This window comes from Cydia strobilella, chromosome Z (genome assembly GCF_947568885.1).
Source record: "Cydia strobilella chromosome Z, ilCydStro3.1, whole genome shotgun sequence".
In the NCBI taxonomy this organism is placed as follows: Eukaryota; Metazoa; Arthropoda; class Insecta; order Lepidoptera; family Tortricidae; genus Cydia; species Cydia strobilella.
Window position 1 is genome coordinate 38,790,115 of NC_086068.1, and position 18,324 is coordinate 38,808,438.

At 37.2% G+C, this 18,324-nt stretch overlaps 1 protein-coding gene across 4 annotated transcripts in view; it reads right to left on the reverse strand.

Moving 5' to 3' along the window:
• The window catches only part of LOC134754820 (maternal protein pumilio), a 528,457-nt gene extending 522,603 nt beyond the window's left edge, over nt 1-5,854 (reverse strand). For 3 of the 4 annotated variants that reach the window (XM_063691211.1, XM_063691209.1, XM_063691208.1), the window contains exon 1: nt 4,947-5,854. In XM_063691211.1, the coding sequence (XP_063547281.1) occupies nt 4,947-5,186 (240 nt within the window). In that variant the 5' untranslated portion in view covers nt 5,187-5,854. The remainder of the gene's footprint in view (nt 1-4,946) is intronic. The other variant, XM_063691210.1, reaches the window with a different exon arrangement.
• Nucleotides 5,855-18,324: the final 12,470 nt, after the last annotated feature.

Consider the following 18,324-nt stretch of genomic DNA (forward strand, 5'->3'; position numbering starts at 1 on the left):
TTCAGAAAAAAATGTTTGATTGGTTACTTGACATGTGTTTTTATTCGATCAATGAGTTCCTTAATTATTAATAAACTAATTATTTTATTGTTGTAATATAATTTTAATGTATTGTAATTGATTCCTGACTTAACTACTATTGTGCCAATACCTAGGTAATTATAAGGTTTGTAAAAACTCGATATGTAAATATTAAAATATATTACTAACATGCAGTAATAATCAAGTAGGTATAGCAACTTAGTTGTAAGTAATACATATTTCTACGCCGATAGAGGCAGAATATGCCGCACTTATTGTAATTTGACCATCTTTGTACCATATTCTATGAAATAAACATTTGTATTTGTATTTGATGACGTCATAATCGTTGCCGAAAAACCAAAAATACTAGAAGAAATGATTTCAGAATTCGACACAGCATGCAAGGAAGCAGGTCTAGCAATGAACATGAAAAAATGCAAAATCATTACTAATGGAGATAAAATACCAATAAAGCACGGAAGAAACAATATGGAATATGTTGAAGACTTCACATACCTGGGACAACTAGTTTCCTTCAAAAACAGACTCGACAAGGAAGTAGACTACAGGATTAGTAGAGCGTGGCGAAAATATTGGTCTCTAAAATCAATTCTGAAGAGTGATATGTTAATGGCCATAAAGAAAAAGGTATTTGATACTGCTGTCCTACCTACCTTAACTTACGGTGCCCAAACCTGGAGCCCCATTGAGAAACATATTCATAAACTGAAAATCTGTCAAAGAGCTATGGAACGGTCAATGTTAAAAATTAAAATTAAGGACAGAATCAGAAACGAAGTCATAAGAGAGAAAACTGGATTAAAAGATATAATTTACGCAATAAAAAAGAGCAAATGGGCCTGGGCTGGCCATATATGTCGAACAACGGATAACCGGTGGACTAAACGTGCTACAGAATGGTCACCAATAGGAATAGCGAGAAAGCAAAAAAGACCAAATAAAAGATGGAGAGACGAGCTAGTGAACTTCGACCGATACTGGTGGAGAACAGCACAGGATAGGAAGGAATGGGAAAAACTGGGGGAGGCCTTTTCCGCACAAGCGACATGCAAATAATAAACCAATATGAAATTTTATGTAATTGTAATAATGAAGCATGAAATAAAGGCTATTACTATTACTAGTTTACGTTTGGCGATTTGTCCTCTTCTTTATGTTTGTTAAGCAACTTAAGTTTTTAAGACATATTTTTGTCAAGCTCGAATTCTGATGATGAGACCCACGAGGAACCGAGGGAACTCCTCAAATGTGAAAGGCATACATATAGTGATTTTTGTATTTTCATCAACTAATCCAGCATTTACATTTAAAAAGAGTGACATTTGATGAAGTGGAACTGCTGATGATGATCAGAATGGAACTCTTCAATGACACAATATAGTTCACGTAGTTCACGTTTGGCGATTTGTTTTCTTCCTTATGGACCCAGACCTAAACTTGGACCCGGACTCGGACCCGGAGCCGGGTCTGAACATGGACCTTAACTCGGACCTGGACCCGGACCAAACTCTGACCCAAACTTGAACCCAGACAGCCGGACACGGACCCGGACTCGGATCCGGACCCAGACCCGGAAATGATACTAGAAAAGTGGGTTAGGTAGGCGGGTGGGTTTTGAACTGCGATTCTCACAGAACAGAACTGCTATCAGAAAAGTAGGTTAGGTTAGGTTAGAGCTGTGACCCTTACAGAAACGAAATGCTATCAGAAAAGTAGGTTAGGTTAGGTTAGAACTGCGACCCTTACAAAAACGAAATGCTACTAGAAAAGTGGGTCGTTTTACCTCCTTTTCTACATAATTAGGCAAAAGATGCTGTCTTTTTCATTTCATTGTCTGGAATCTAAGAGTGCACCATCAACAATAAGTGAACTTTCAGCGGCATCCCCCATTGAAGTCGGTTTTTTTTTTCTTAAAAATTATCAATATTAAGAGTTGATAACTCCATAGCTCACTATAATCTTACCGTGCGATGAAAACTGCGATGCTCTGCCTAGTTATTAAACGAACGGGCGGAGCCACTCGCATTTCACATTTGTACGGCCGCGAGCCGGTCGGCTCCTCGCGGACGCGACCGGTTCTCTCCAAATCCATCGCTTCTGCCATACATAATGTATAGGGACATTGAAAATGTACTCTGGCACGGCTCGACTTCAGCCGTTCTATGAAAAATTGTAAAGTTTGGCTGTAGGTTTAAAGTAGTAATAATATAAAATTTACAAAATTACATTAAATAAGTAAGTAAGTAAATATACTTTTCTCAAACATGCTATGTAATATTGATATAACGTTCTTTATATTAGGCTGGGAAGTATCACGACTCCGGCGCGGCTAGACGAGGAGCCTGTAATGAAATTTCATACAAAGTTGCAGGCCTAGGCCGGGAAGTGGCTCTTTTTTTATTTCCATTTCACATATATTTGTGACACAGCATCATGGCATTCAGCCAAAAAAAAACTATAACCAATATTTGCTTATGGTTCGGAATGACATTCTGCCAATACCCCTTTAAAAAAAACAATAAACGATAATTAATATATTTTGCAGTTTTATTTGTATCGAATTTACAAAAAATACCTATATATAAATAAAACAATATTAACAAATTCCCATAATATTGAATTGCAAATTTACCTACAATACAGATTTAAAATATAGTTGGTCAAGCTAGTTTGTCAGTAAATAAGAACAAAAAAAACTATACTCATCCTTTTCTTTTGGGTAAGACAAAGATAGGATGATTATCTCTGTCTATGTTTGAAATGAGACAGTCCTTTGACTAACTATATTCCATTTAAATATTAGCGGTAAAAATGTCTACTCAAACACGCGTAGGTGTTTTTTAAATCGTTTTGGAGGTGAAGTTGAACATTTTTCATTGTGTATCTGTAATTCTATTTTTATTGGATTTATTGTGCGTTGTTTATTGTGTTATTTAATATGAGTTCCGACGAAAATATTAAATGAATACCTGTTAACTATACTCCATGTTTAAGGCAACGATGTATGTGAAGCATAATATCAACATAAAAAACTATGTAATCTTAGTTATGTGGCTAAAACTACAGTCAGAAGGATGCAAGGCGAAAAATCAAAAATACATAAATATACCTTTGAACATTTGTGTAATAAATTGATAAACTACATGTGTAAAATATACGACACGTGTGATAAAGATAGGTACAGGTGGTAGTTATATTTTGTGCCTAGTTTACTTTTAGTTTCTTTAGAATTAAAACTTTGATTTCGTGGAGATTTCTTTATTTATTTCATTGCATGTTTGAGAAAAGCACTATACATACATCGGCGTGAAAATGGGTTGTCGGCCTCATAACTATCCGGCCTCACTACGTTCGGCCGTATATATGCATTCGGCCGGCAACCCCTTACTTCCCGGCCTCTGTAGTAATGTACTATTATTGTGCACCATAAAGTTAAAAAAAATACACAGAAAGCGAAATACAAGCTTAATACTAGTATAAGTATTTATTATTATTTATTTAATAAGCAGACAGGCAGTTATAACAACTGATATGGCCTGTATCCATTAATCATAAGGATAGTGATCATGAAGAAGTATTGTCTAATTTATTTTTAAACTGGTTCACATTTTGTGCTGAAACCACGTCTTCTGGGAGTTTGTTCCAAGCTCTCACTACTAGGTTGCTCAGAAAGTGTTTGTAAGGGTTACTGTGAGAACTATAATAATAATAAACCCCCAGGGCAGCTTGTGGCGAGCTGAATGGGAAGTGACGTCCCTTGGGTCCCATACCACCGAGAGTCGATCAGGCCCCTCTCTCCAGCTTGCCTTCATTGGCCGGCTGGAGTGAACACTGAGCAGGGGCCACAGGACGCACCTCTGGCTTGCCTTAACCGGCCATCCAGAGTGGGATGTCAGAGCTACATGCTCACAGGGTGGAAGTGAAATATGCATCAGACGTGAGTTGGCACAGTGGCTGCTTACAGCCACTGGGTAGAAAGCGGCGCACACCTCTCTACGCCCTGAGTCACTCACGCAATGTTGTCCCCAAGCGGCTGTTTTCGGGGACCCATATTGTGAGTCGGCGAGTCACCACCTGCCCATGTTTTCGTGTTTTTTATTTTACATATGAACAGGGCAGGTCCCATAGTCTATTCCATAATCCCGGTTACTAGTCCACAGCACCTCAACCCAATAGCCCAGTTTCTTTTACTACTATAGTGCATACAGGGATAATCGTCGGTTGGTGTCACATCAGCCTTAGAGTAAATTGTCTTGTTACAAGGGGTCTCTATGCATTGGCTTCGGCCAACGCACGCCTTCCAAATGTCCGAGACCCCAAGGATTTGATAGAGACAAACAAAATATTAATAATATAATAATAATATTATAGGAAGTTTTTACACAAATTGACTAAGCCCACGGTAAGCTCAAGAGGATTTCTGTTGTGGGTACTCAGACAATGATATATATAAATACTTAAATACATAGAAAATAACCATGACTCAGGAACAAATCTCTGTGCTCATCACACAAATAAATGCCCTTACCGGGACCTTCGAACCCGGGACCATCGGCTTCATAGGCAGGGTCACTACCCACTAGGCCAAACAGGTCGTCAAACCCTATGCCTTTCCAGCTTTAAGTATTTGCGAAAAATTTCATTTTGATACAAGCTTTTATCGCAGACTGTACATTTTTTTCAACAAGTAACTAGTACTCATCAAGACAATTCCATCCCCTCAGGGACCCCTGTTCTGTTAAAACTAGCACCAAACCCTCAAACATTATTTTTTTCAGCAATTGCATGAAAGCACCTGGCGCCCTAACCAATATAACACAAAGATGCTTGCTATAAAAATGTAGCCCTTAACATTACATGTCAAATGAAGGCTAAAAATTGTATATACAGAGTATAGATACCTCCAGGCTTGCGTCGTCCCCTACTGCCCAGCGTTGCTTTGGGGCTAGGCAGGGCAATTCCGGGTCGTGGGAGTCGCGCTCGCGGTCACGCTCGCGCAGGAACACGTAGTGCACGCCGGCATCGTCCTGCGACTGGGAGCGGGCCTGCGCGGTGCGCGCGCTCTGCAATCCTGCTTCGCCAGTCTCTTCCTCCGCTCCCGACCCCGGCCACTTCATTGGGCTACCGTGGGGCTCAAGCATTCAGTTTCACTTCACTTTTATCTTTTACAGCCGTAAACACGAAGCTTTCGTGAAATTTCTACGTTTCCCGATAAATCGACAATGTTGCTCAAGTCGAACACAATGAGTAGTCCAGTAGACGATTTACATGATCATAAAACACTGAGTGTGAAGAACGTAGTTCAGGTAGTTGTCACTTGCAACCATTGATTATCGTTTATTAGGCAGCCTTTTCGTCTTAGTGAATGACAGCTAGCAAAATCGAAACTACGATGACAGCCGCCGCTAGGGCCGACCAAAATATTGCAGGCGCTTCTGGTATCACTGACGGATCCGAACACAAAGGCAACGGGATGAATCGATGATAAGGCAAAACACTTTTTTTATCGTTTAGACTATGAACGTAAACTATTGTATTTACTAGATTCTGAAATACCTATACTATTTCGTCGTCAAAAAACTGAATCAAGTAAACACTTAAAACAAAAACACTATTCACAAAGATTCTAAACAAAAGGGCCACAAATATAATAACTATATGTACACGGGACTATTTACAATATTAAATTTTAAAAAATACCGAACTTATGCCATTGGATACTATCAATAATTTCTGATTCAGAAAAGACGACCAACATCCTTCCCTTCACTGGTTATCCGCCATATCGGTACGGTAGGGGCTCGGGCAGATGCGATGCGCGCGCAACGCGCAAAGCTATATAAACATAACATTCAACTGCCTTGGCATACACATGCTTGTACGTTTTTCGTTCCGTACCGTACACTTAACAGTAAACAGAATTTTCATCACACTTGCTAGAAAAAGATCATATTTCATGCAGGTGTACTGAAGCACAAAGGCCTATATTGTTCCCAAGGGAGTTATAGATTGTAAAAAAAAGCTATAACTCACTAGGGAGTGATCGCTTTTTTTTCTAATTATGTTACTAATTCATATAGATCGAATCATAACAACTGAGCTAATGCACTTACCTGTACTAACAATGGCATTGTATTATTACAATAGGCATGATGACAGTAATTAAAAGTCACTAAAATATTTATTTAATGAAACTTTAGTCGTAGAATACGAAAAACGCGTTTATTTTTTTTTATATTTGGCGAGATTGGTAAATGTTCTGTTAAAATAAAATTACAAAATACGCAAGTCCGCCATGATTCGGTGAACACCAATCAGAGCGAATGACGTCACGTTGATAGTATATTGATAGTATATTCCTTTTATTTAGCAAAAGAAAATCAAAGCCATAAAAGCAAAAGGCAAAAAACATGATAGTTCTACATGACATTTTATAGAAGTATAAAATTACATAGTATGGATGGTATAGAAAGGATGCCAATCTCTTATGGCAGGATTGTTGCAAAAGTGACCGCTTTCAGCTTTAAATAATAGTTCCTAATCTCTCCGGTGGCGCTAGTTAGACTCTGGGACATGAGTATAATATGAACCATAAAAGGCAACAAATAACTCGACCAAATTACGTAGGGTGTTTTTGGTAGTATTTCGGTGTATGGTGGCGCCGCCTAATTACTGTTTTTTGATGGACACTTTTCATACATAGAGATTTGGCTCCTTTATATAGTCTCCATGTTACATAGTATTAAAAAACGGCCAGTACTCTGGCGCCAAACCTCACCTCTTTTGACAATTCTAACATTTCATACCTCTAGAGGTCTAGACCCATGCCTCTTGCACACAACACAAACTTACCCTTCAATAAGGCTTTCGTAAGTACGTCCGCCACCATTCGTTCTGTCCAGGGACCGGCCCGCTATCCCTTATCGGGGTTTTATAAGGGTATTGCATAAGGCTTAACTCACCATACCCTTTGCCAGACGAAACCCTTTGTTTTGCTTTTAAAAACCCTTATATAAAGCTACCACATTTGAGTAATCGGTAGCCCAAATACCCTTATCATCCGCTCACCAACACCTTGCATATTGCTTATAAGGGTTAGTCTTATAAAGGGCTTCCCTTTTAGCATATAAGCGTGCTAATTTACGTCGTCTACCTTGTTCATAAAGCACACATTACTTCGAATCCGAGCGATCGTCGGCGGCGACGGCGGCGTTCTTTACTAGGCACGTATTTTCTTTCCTTTTCATACACTACCGTAGATATATTATTATACTAATCCTGTCTCTTTAACGCAAAGGGAAACCTTTATAAAACGCGCTTAAAGATAAGGGTAACCCTTATTAAGAGCTAGCCTTATTTTTGGTTAGCTTTTCGGTAAGGGTTAGTCAAAGGTAAGGGTATGAATGGGCTTGCAGTTCAAAAGGGAAAGTCTTTCAATGTGTTAGCCGTGTTTAAGTGTCGCCCATTGAAAGGGTTTTATCGCGGAAAGGGTTGTCCGGTCCCTGAGCAGGGCAGAAAGATAAATATAAAAATAATATGAAATATGATAAAGATATGATTTGTGATATCGCTATTTCAAATAAGCAGGCGTCTATATATATATAGTATATATACTTATTCAATTCCATATTACTCTTTAACCGCTCTCTGAATTTGATTGTGCTTCATACATGTGGAAGCACATTGCGAGCACTAACCGTAGGCAGTACTTTCACCCTTGAGTAGGCAATCATTAGCTAGAACTGGAAATGAGCCCGCCAACCTGACGTCAGGTTGGCGGACGTCATTTATATCTTAAATATCTCTGGAGTTTAAAGAGCACATTGCTCCAATTTTGGCGCACATTTGGCACATTGCTAGCACTAACTCCTGACGTATACCGCAGCTCCATTTGTTGATGTACACCCGCCATCCTGATACTCACGTATTTTCAGATTTACGTTCGATATAGCATAACTCACTGTAATTGTTATTGTTTATGCTAACATTACTAAACTGTGTGCTTGCGAATGTGCGTATCAAGTAAAACTAACAAGTGTGTGATATAGACTAACCTATAAGCCTAAAACTGACTTGTATAATTAATCCGGTGGTTGTGTTTATACCTACATAGACTTACCTATCCTGTGCAGCGCCTTCTATCTTAAATTGGGTTAAACAATAGTGACGTTCTCTGTGTGTTCTTTTCGTGCCTGCAATTATTTAATTAAATAAAGACATTAATAAATAACGCAGTGTTCTCAATTATATTCATCAATCATACAGAAGATCCTGCCATACTAATACTCCTTCATAAAACCCATAAGTGGAAAACGGCAGGTTAGGTAACGTTATGTTTACCCATGCAGGTAGGTATTGCCTCTTGTATTTTTTTTTTTTATGTGATATTCAGCAAACGAGCAGACGAGCCGCCTGATGGGAAGCAGTCATCGTCGCCCATGGACGTAAGCAACATCACAGGAGCCACTTAAGCATTGCCGACCCTTGAGAACCCTAAATACCCGCTTCTTGAAGAATCCCATGTCGTAGCACAAAGGAAATACCTCAGGAGGCAACTCATTCCACATTCTGCACGTTCTGGGAAGAAACGAGCGGGATGCCCGCTTATTCATGGTGTGCCATGTGTCTAAGAAGTGAGGATGAGCTTAGTATTTGTATATGTTGCGATGTTTTCCTCATGTAAATGTTATATCGACATGTGTTAGTACTTAAACTTTTGGCTCCTGTATTTGTAAATGTGACGATGTTTTTTCTTCATGTAAATGTTAATTATATCGCCATGTGTTAGTACTTAAACTTTTGGCTTCTGTATTTGTAAATGTGACGATGTTTTCTTCATGTAAATGTTATATCGACTTGTGTAATAAACTTTTGAATTTTACATTATGAAATATCAACTATCTTTTCTTTCCAATTTATACTCACCTTATTATTTTATTTTATCCAGTATTTAACAAGCTTAGTATAGTACTTACTTTTCCTGTATGTCTTTACAATATGTGCTTGCCAATATATCTTACATCAAACAAATATTATAATAAAGTTCTTGATTAATGGGTACTAGAAAAGCAAACTCGATATAACAAATTATAGATATATGACCCTGTTTACATATTGATTAGTGTTTAGTGTGAGTTTATACATTTGTAGCAAATGTATGAAGTCGTACTAAACATTAATCAATATGTAAACAGGCCCTGTAGGTATGAATATTGACTATGCTTCTTGTTCAGATTTACAGATGGCGCTTCAAAATGGATACAAAAAAGTTCCACGAGAGGGCTCTTTCTCCTATATATTATACTACTCTTTGGCGTTAAGGCCGTTCCATCGGTTTGCCACTGTCTTTGTCACATTTCGCAAGAAAGAACGGGAAAGAACATACGCGCCAAGTGTCAATTTTAATCGAATTTTGTCGGTTTTTATTTATTTTAAAAACGTTACCTTACAATATCGAAATTCTAAAGCTATGAAGTTACTATTTATGTTAAGATTGTTTTTTCTTCTTTTTTTGTTTATAGTATCACATAATAAATAACCGAGTAAAGTAGGATTAAAAGTCCGAGTTAGAGGTTACTTTGGGAATTAATTGTATCGAGCGAAGTGTCATAATTCGTGTATCGGAAGCTATGTTGTTAAAGATAATATAGTCAAGAACTACATATATTTTTTCCACGTCTATGAATATCAACGCCTCTTAGAAAAACATGATCATATAAGGAGATTTTTCGCCTTCTGGCTCAGGGTACCGCCTTAAGGTTCAATAGTTTAATGCATTAAGTGTCTGTCTTTATATGAAAAACGATAGCTGTCAAAATTTTATATCTATTCACAAAACGTTTAGAATACTGGATGCTTGTCAGATATAAATAGACCCTTGAAGTCTTACAACTATCTATGATGCTTGATCTCAATCTTACTGGTGAGTAAGGACCGTCCACTTAGTTATATCACAGAATAACTTCCGAATAGCCGCCCGGACAAATTATAAAGCGAATTTCGAATTTTAAATTTTGACAATTCACGAGAAGAGTAACGTAACGTCAAACGATATGTTTGTCCCTTTTCAACGATCCTGTCATCCGATGCTTTTAGTAGTGGGAGCTGTGAGAGTGAAAAGACGCAAATGTCAGCAATTCGTACCGCTTGGTTTTTGTCAGCGAGCGCATCGCGACATAAAACTAGTATGAGCCTGGCCCGCGATTACATATAATTGTAAGGAAACTTGGGATCAAGTTATATTAGTCTAAGGTCTAACAGTTGAGAATAAGACGTGCTCTGAATATACAGTGTGGAAATTTTTTATGGGCCCTGAAGGGAAAGTGCCTTAACTCAAAAGAAACAAAACTGCATTTAAAGGTTTTTTGAAATTAGCTTGTCTCGCCCGGGAATCGAACCGACTAAAAATTCCAAACAAAAAACACTCCCTATTTTATTCTACTAGTCGATACAGTTCATGTTAATGATAACATTTTTCCAAGAAACATTAGGTCTTACACTCGTTTGTCGTACAAAATTTCCATAAAATCGAATATTTAATACTCAAGAATATTTTTAGAAAAAAATAGAAAAAATAATAATTAAATGCACCTTTGAATGCAGTTTAGTTTCTTTTAAAAAATAAAAGAATGTCTCCTTTAAGTAGAATGATCTAACTTAAGGTTTTCAGACAATTTTCCTCCAGGGCCCATTAATATGATTATTAAATTATAGTGGTAAGTAAGCGCATTGAGTATGCACTTTTGTCTCAGGCGATGCCGCTTGGCACGATTGATTGTTCCTTAGGGCAAACAAAACTGATTTAGCCCGGTAGCCACGCGATCGTAACGCCCCCCAAAAGGGGGGTGAAAGGATCGGCTCCCCAAGTCCAATCTATGCTATATTTCTTCCTGTTCTTAGCAACTAGGGCAAGTTATATATCATTTTCGTATAATTTAGGAACGAGGAATTCATTTTTGAAATAATTATCAAACATTCCATACAAAAAAATTAGTTGTTTGTGTACAACAAATGAAAATGTTATGTAATTTTTTGTGTCAATTTTCTCTGTTACAGTTACAGTGTGGCGATTTGCACTAAATAAAAAAAATGGACAATGTAGCCCATTTATTGTTCATTCTGGAAAATATCACTTTAAAGTAGGCATTTATATTTTTTTGTTAAAAATAATAATTTAATTAAAGGAATAGCTGCCGAAACGCCTGTCAAAGAAGAGGCGTTTTTTCTTACTAAGAGGCGTTTTAAGTTCCCAAAGTTTTTATTACTTACTTGTTGTTTTTATTATTCGATACACGTGCGGAAATGTCATTCTTCACTCGTCCCGAGTCTTGTCAAGATATCTCGGTACTCGTGAAGTAATGACATACTTTCCGCACTAGCTTGGAAATGTACTATTTATTTCATTTGGGCACGAAGAAGTATGTTGGTTGTAAACCTATTTAGTGCGAGTAAAATAGTATGTAAAAATTATTTAATATAATATTGTTAATTAACTAAAGTTTCATTATTGCGTCATTTCATCTCATAACCCTACTACCCATTGAATTGAATGAGCTTTTTCACGTTTTCTGCAGCAATGCAGTCGACTGCAGCAATATTGAAGCGCGACATTGCTGCCGACTGCTACGGCAGTAGCCGTAAATGTCAAAATCAAATTTCCTGTCTGGATTTTGACGTTCATTTAAAATAAATAATCAAAGGGGATCATCGATTTTGGGCCCGGAGGACAAACCATCGCGTATATGGGACACTACACAGACGGTTACAGTAATTATAAACGCATTTGATTACGGAAAAAGATATAATATTGGGTGTAAATAAAACGGGAATGTATATACAATAAAAATACATTACATCTATTATTCATTTCTGTAAATCACACCATCATCTTTATTAGCATAGCATAACGCTCAATTTCGCACAAACCGTGAGGTTTTCACTAAGAAGTTTTAAATTCTCTTTGCACTAAACTTTATAGTCTGCTCACAAAATACACATAATGTTCCAAAATGGCTGTCACATATGCACAGACAGACGGAAGACCGGACGGACAGACGGACTAAACAAAACTGTAAGGATTCCGTTTTTGCCATTTTGGCTACTGAAGGCCGTGTAGAGGGTAATGTACAAGAAGAAGACGAGAAAAGTATTTACATTATTATTTCCATAACATTACACTAAATTGCAATTTATTTTCAACAATTTAAATAACGTTTCTTCTTAGGCAGATCTAGTGTGTATTATTCGTTTTCGTTGCCTAGTCACGGCGAGGGCGCATCGCGCAGGCGCGCGGACTTAGGCGCGTAATGTAGCGGTTGTAGTGGCAAGCCGAGCAGGCCGCCACAGCCGAATGCCCGGAGCGTATGACAGGTACACGCTACCCGCAACGTCTCCAAGTATCTTCATGGCGAACGGTTTGGCTGAAGGTCGAGCTCCGCGAAGATATTAAGGTCAGAAGTGACCAAGAGAGGCGCGCTTCTGTAGTGTTCAAACACAAAACTTTTTCACCTCAGCAGCTCGAACAAGAGTACTTTCGTCACTCCCTGGAGTGAGAAAAGTGCGATTTTCCTCACTCCAGGGAGTGAAACAAAGTAGCTTTTTAATTTAGTGAAGGCCATGAACTGCCACTTCATACTTTTAATACATTTTTTTTTATGGTATGGTATGGTATGGTGTGGTATGGTATGGTATGGTCGTATTCGTATCGTATCGTATCGTATGGTATGGTATGGTACATATATTATATTACTTTTTTTCTGTTTATTCTGTGTAATTTGAAATACATTTTAACCTTTAATATGTTCTCACTACTGAGGTGAAAAATTATGTGTGCAACACGAGAGCAAAGTTATTTTACATCTCGTGTTTTTGAGTCCCTCGCTACGCTCAAGATTCTACCTTAGAATCAATTATAGAATCTTTCGCTTTCTCGGGACTCAAAATAAACGCAAGAAAAACCAACTTTCCTCTCTTGTTGCACAAATAACTATAGTACCTACAAGTGTATGCATGCATGGTTCTTGCGACTTCCACAAACACCTACTTGCGAAGTGCTCTCCATCGGCCTTCGCGTTCAGACAATTTAACTGCTAATCAAGTTCGGTAAAATAATTTTTGTATCAATACAGTTTTTTTTTTCTAATAGGCTACACTTATTTAGGCTTTGTTCGCGAAGAACCTCCCTTGTGATTAAAGTTCATCATCTTCCTCGCGTTATCCCGGCCACCGGCATTTTTAGCCACGCCACGGCTCATGGGAGCCTGGGGTCCGCTTGGCAACTAATATCAAGGCACAATTTTTTTACGAAAGCGACTGCCATTTTTAGGATTAGTCCCGTTTCCTCGCGATGTTTTCCTTTCCGGAAAAGCGACTGTTGAAACCTATCTTAACAAGGTACAATAAGTAGGTATTAGTCCATACCAAGTCCATACAAATACCTAATACTTACCTAATCCTATGATATAATAATTAAACTAATTAAGGTGACATCTACCGAAACTCGTGTACTTGCAGAAGTACTCTATGAGCTTAGTTTAGCTATGTCATTATATGTAATAGTTCATAACCAATCCGTAGTGTCATAGTGTGGCACTGCACTTAGCTATATAAGCTTCTACATGTATGTAGATACGATCACTTTTTCCAACCAGCCTTCTGTTAACATTAAGCCGGGCCGGGGTTTGAACCCGCGACCTCCGGATTGAAAGTCGCACGCTCTTACCGCTAGGCCACCAGCGCTTGTTTGAAGTAAGGTTTACGTGAACCTGGTTCAAATCGGTACTTCGAAAACTTTTTGTTTTTTTTAACTGTTGTTTTTGTATTAGCATTCCGATTACTGCTACCACTAGTTTCACGATTCTAGGACTTCAGGAACCAATGTTTTCAGGATTAGAGGTATTTTTAGGTACCCCCGATTTTCAGGGGTTGCAGGGCGAAAGTTACAGATTTCTGGTCACCATATGTGTCTGCATACAGACCCATCCCTACATGCCAAATTTCAGCCTTCTAAGACTTCAGGAAGTAGTCTGTATTTTCTATGACGCGAATTTCATGTGTTTCGGACAGTGAAAATTAAGGTACTATAAAATTTTAAGTATAATAGGTAGCTTAATAAAACTTGGTGTTTTTGATAAGTCTACTGAGTACATAGTATACAAAAAATTACAGCTCTCTAGCATTGTCCAAGACGAAGCTACGAGAGTTCGAAAATACGGCGAAACGTGCCGAGAAAAGATATGCACTGCCTTATGCCGTTTGTCTCGTCTTGGCGGGGGCACGGCCGTGCCCCCAGATAGGCAGAATTTGCTTTCTGCGTGTGATGTATTCTTTATATGGTACTACTGAACTGATTTTGATAAATGAGGCGTCAATTCATTCGCCTTTGTAGCCCAGGTGCACAAAACTTAAATTTTAACCGACTTTCAAAAGGAGGAGATTAGGTACGAAAAGAAACCGTTGTTTTGCTTATTTATCAAACAAATTCAATTTATTAATTATGATTCCACTCCAAAATATCGTTTTCATGTGTTTTATGTGATGTTCTTTCATTTAATACCCGATAATTAGGACTATTCTTTGCATAATATGAGCGCATTAAGGTAGAATTGTTGGCGCGCTTTAGTGTTTTTTGTACAACTTTCATAGTTTTTGTCAGAAATTAAAAATTTAAGCTGTGACGTATAGTTGAATAACTGGTTTCTTTTATATTAGACGCAACATTGTTATAACGTTTTTAGTTGAGCTATAAAATATATATACACGAACTTTTCTCATAATTCTCTCAAATAATAATTTTCTCAAATTTATGGGGAATATTTTAACATAATATGCTACTCATGCCCAGGAGCTGACACAAAACAGGTTCTTCAAGCAGCGATGGAAGCACGTACCTCACTTACCAAAAACGATTTTTTAATAATACTAACGGGAAGTAATGACTATAACCCTCACAAGATGTTCGCAAACTTGTACTACATTATTGAGAATGCTGAAAACACTAATGTCCTAATATCTAAAGTGGCTAGTTCTCTCCATCTTAATGAATCGGCCTTAAATAATATGATAGAATATTTAGCTAACCAATTTCAACATTGTGAACTTCTAAATTTAAGCAACGGAGAATGGGCTTCTAGACATCAACTAAAAATGTTGACCGTAAAAAAAATTGCGCATCATATAGCTTGTAACCTGTACAACGCCTGGTCGCAAATGCAACTAAAGTTATCCGTATGTCCCAGTTTATTTGAAACTCGTTTGAGCATTGACGAAGAAACTGAAGTGGCGCTAGAATCTGAAATATCGAATAGTCAGAAGATAACAGCTGAACCGACAGGCAGGGGCAAATTTTTTCGTCGCTAACGGCTTTGAAAACAGCTTAGGAATCATGCACCAAAATATTTCCGGGGCAATTAATAAACAAGAACTACTCACCTCTTCAATAATGGATCTAGAAAATGAAGGTATACATGTAGACATCTTATGCTTAAGTGAAACCAATATCCTTCGAGGATCAGAGGCCAACTTAAAAATACAAAACTTCCAAGTAGCTGCCCATTACTCCCGTAAGCAAGCAAAAAGGGGAGGAGTTATGATTCTTATTAGAAATACGTTGAGCTTTACACCTGTCACAGAAATTATACATCTCGCTGAATCATACGTTTTTGAATGTTGTGCGGTAACTATTCCACAGTATAACGTAGTCGTGATCTGTGTTTATACAAATAAGGCTCCAGCATCGCCCTCATCTATGTTCTTTCACAAACTTGACGAATTACTTCATATCGTTTGTCGTCACAGCAGGAAAAAATATGTACTTTGTGGTGATTTCAATATAGACACTATCAAAAACACAGCAATATCGAAAGAACTTGAGCAAACTTTAAAAAGTTATGGTATAAGATTAACTAATGCGAAACCTACGAGAATTACAGCCAATACAGAAACCTGCATAGACCACATAGCAACCAATGTGAAGGACGGGAAAACAATAATACATGATTTAGGTCTCTCTGATCATACGGCACAATCGTTTCATATGCCTATTAAAAAGCGCATTCCTCCTCCAGTAAAATGGTGGTATGAAACTAAGAGGGACTACAGTGAAATTTCTCCTGTGTTCGTCTTCATTATCTTTCAACGACGTGTTTGAAGAAAATAATGCAGCACAAGCGTTCAGAAAGTTTTATGAACTTTATCTCCTGTTCTATCAATTATGTTTTCCAATAATTAGAATTAAGGTAACAAGTGCATCGGTTAACTCGAAATGTTTAACAAAAAGCTTACGTGCTTGCTGTCGTAAAAAAAGACAGTTATATATATTAGGTAGAAACTGTAAACAATGTTTATTAAGATATAAAAACTATACACGCTTGCTTAAACGTTGTATATTAGCGCATAGAAGGACAGAAAACTTAAAATATCTGAACAAAAATAGTAATAAATGTAAAGCAGTGTGGAATATTATAAAAAAGTATAGCTCTGCGGACTGTAACAGTAAATCAGTGGATAAAATAGTGATAAACAAAAAATGTATTGATGATCCTCAAGACATCGCAGAAAGGTTCAATAATTACTTTATTGAAACAGTGAATAATAATTTAAAATCTACTACTACTAATGACATTCAAATTGATAATAATAATCTTACGATGTTTCTGAATCCTATTAATGTAAATGAATTGATTAGAATAATTTCTTCGCTTAATAATTCAAATTCTGTTGGACATGATAACGTGAGAACTGACATTGTAAAGAAAAGTATGTTGATTATTGCAGAACCGCTCTCTCACGCTATTAATCTTTCACTTATACAGGGAGTCTTCCCTGAAGAGTTAAAAATGGCAGTGGTTAAGCCTCTGTATAAGAATGGAGTCAAAACTGAAATGGGTAATTATAGGCCAATTACGTTAGTACCTATTTTTGCAAAAATATTTGAGAAGGCTATGTATAGTAGACTAATAAAATTCTTCGAGAAAAATAATGTAATTAATGAAGAACAGCACGGTTTTCGTAAATCCAAATGCACATCTCTGGCAACATTCAAATTAATTAGAAGTGTGATAGATGCCATAGACAATAAAACGCCAGTTACGGTCCTATTTATGGACATGAGTAAGGCGTTTGATTTCGTATGCCATAAGCGACTACTTGCCAAATTATACAGATATGGTATACGAGGTCCCTCACTCGATTGGATTAAGGACTACCTTGATAACAGAAAGCAATGTGTAGAGATTCTCAAGTACTGTAACAATTCTCGAACTATAGAGTCTTATAGATCTTCCTATATGAATAATGGTTACGGAGTTCCTCAAGGGAGTATACTGGGACCTTTACTATTTTTAATGTATATAAATGACTTGCCGAATTACTTATCCCACAAATGTATTCTATTTGCAGATGACACATCTATTATAATTAAATGTAATGATTTGCTGACATATAATAATGATATAAATTTAACATTAGCTCAAACAATTCAGTGGCTTGAAGTAAATAATTTAAAGGTTAATATTAAAAAAACTAATTATATTCAATTTCATACAGAACGAGCTACGCCGCCTAACTTAAATGTACACTATAATAACGATCCTATAGAAGAAGTTAAATGTACGAAATTTTTGGGAATAATGGTGGACTGTCTGTGCAAATGGCGAGAACATGTAGATAAGGTCTATTCAAAACTCAACAGTTTTGTGTTTGCCTTGAGACGAACAAGACAAACAGTTTCCACAGAAGCGGCTTTAATGGCATACCATGGTTACGTTAGCTCAACAATAAGGTATGGTTTAGTCATTTGGGGTAATTGTACACTAATAAATCAAATATTTTTGGCTCAAAAGCGGTGTGTCAGGGCTATTTTTAATTTAGACCGAAGTGCATCGTGTCGGCCTTTCTTCATACAGCACAATATTCTAACTGTTGCTTGCGTGTATATAGCTGAGGTCTGTATGTTTGTTCATAAATATAAAGATGAATTCATAGAAGCACAACAGATGAGCTCTCGTAATGTCAGACAACAATATAAACATAAATTACACAAACCAGCTACAAAACTAGAATTAGCATCTAAAAATTCATACATCATGTGCATTACAATTTATAATAAGTTACCGGATGAATTTAAAAGGGAAAAGAATACAACATTTAAGAAAATGATGAAAGCTTGGCTGTGTGGGAAATGTTTCTACAGTGTGGGCGAGTTCCTTAATAGTTAAGTTAATATAATATGCATGGACTTAGGCTAGTTTAATCTAATTTGTATGCCAGTTTTTAGGCACA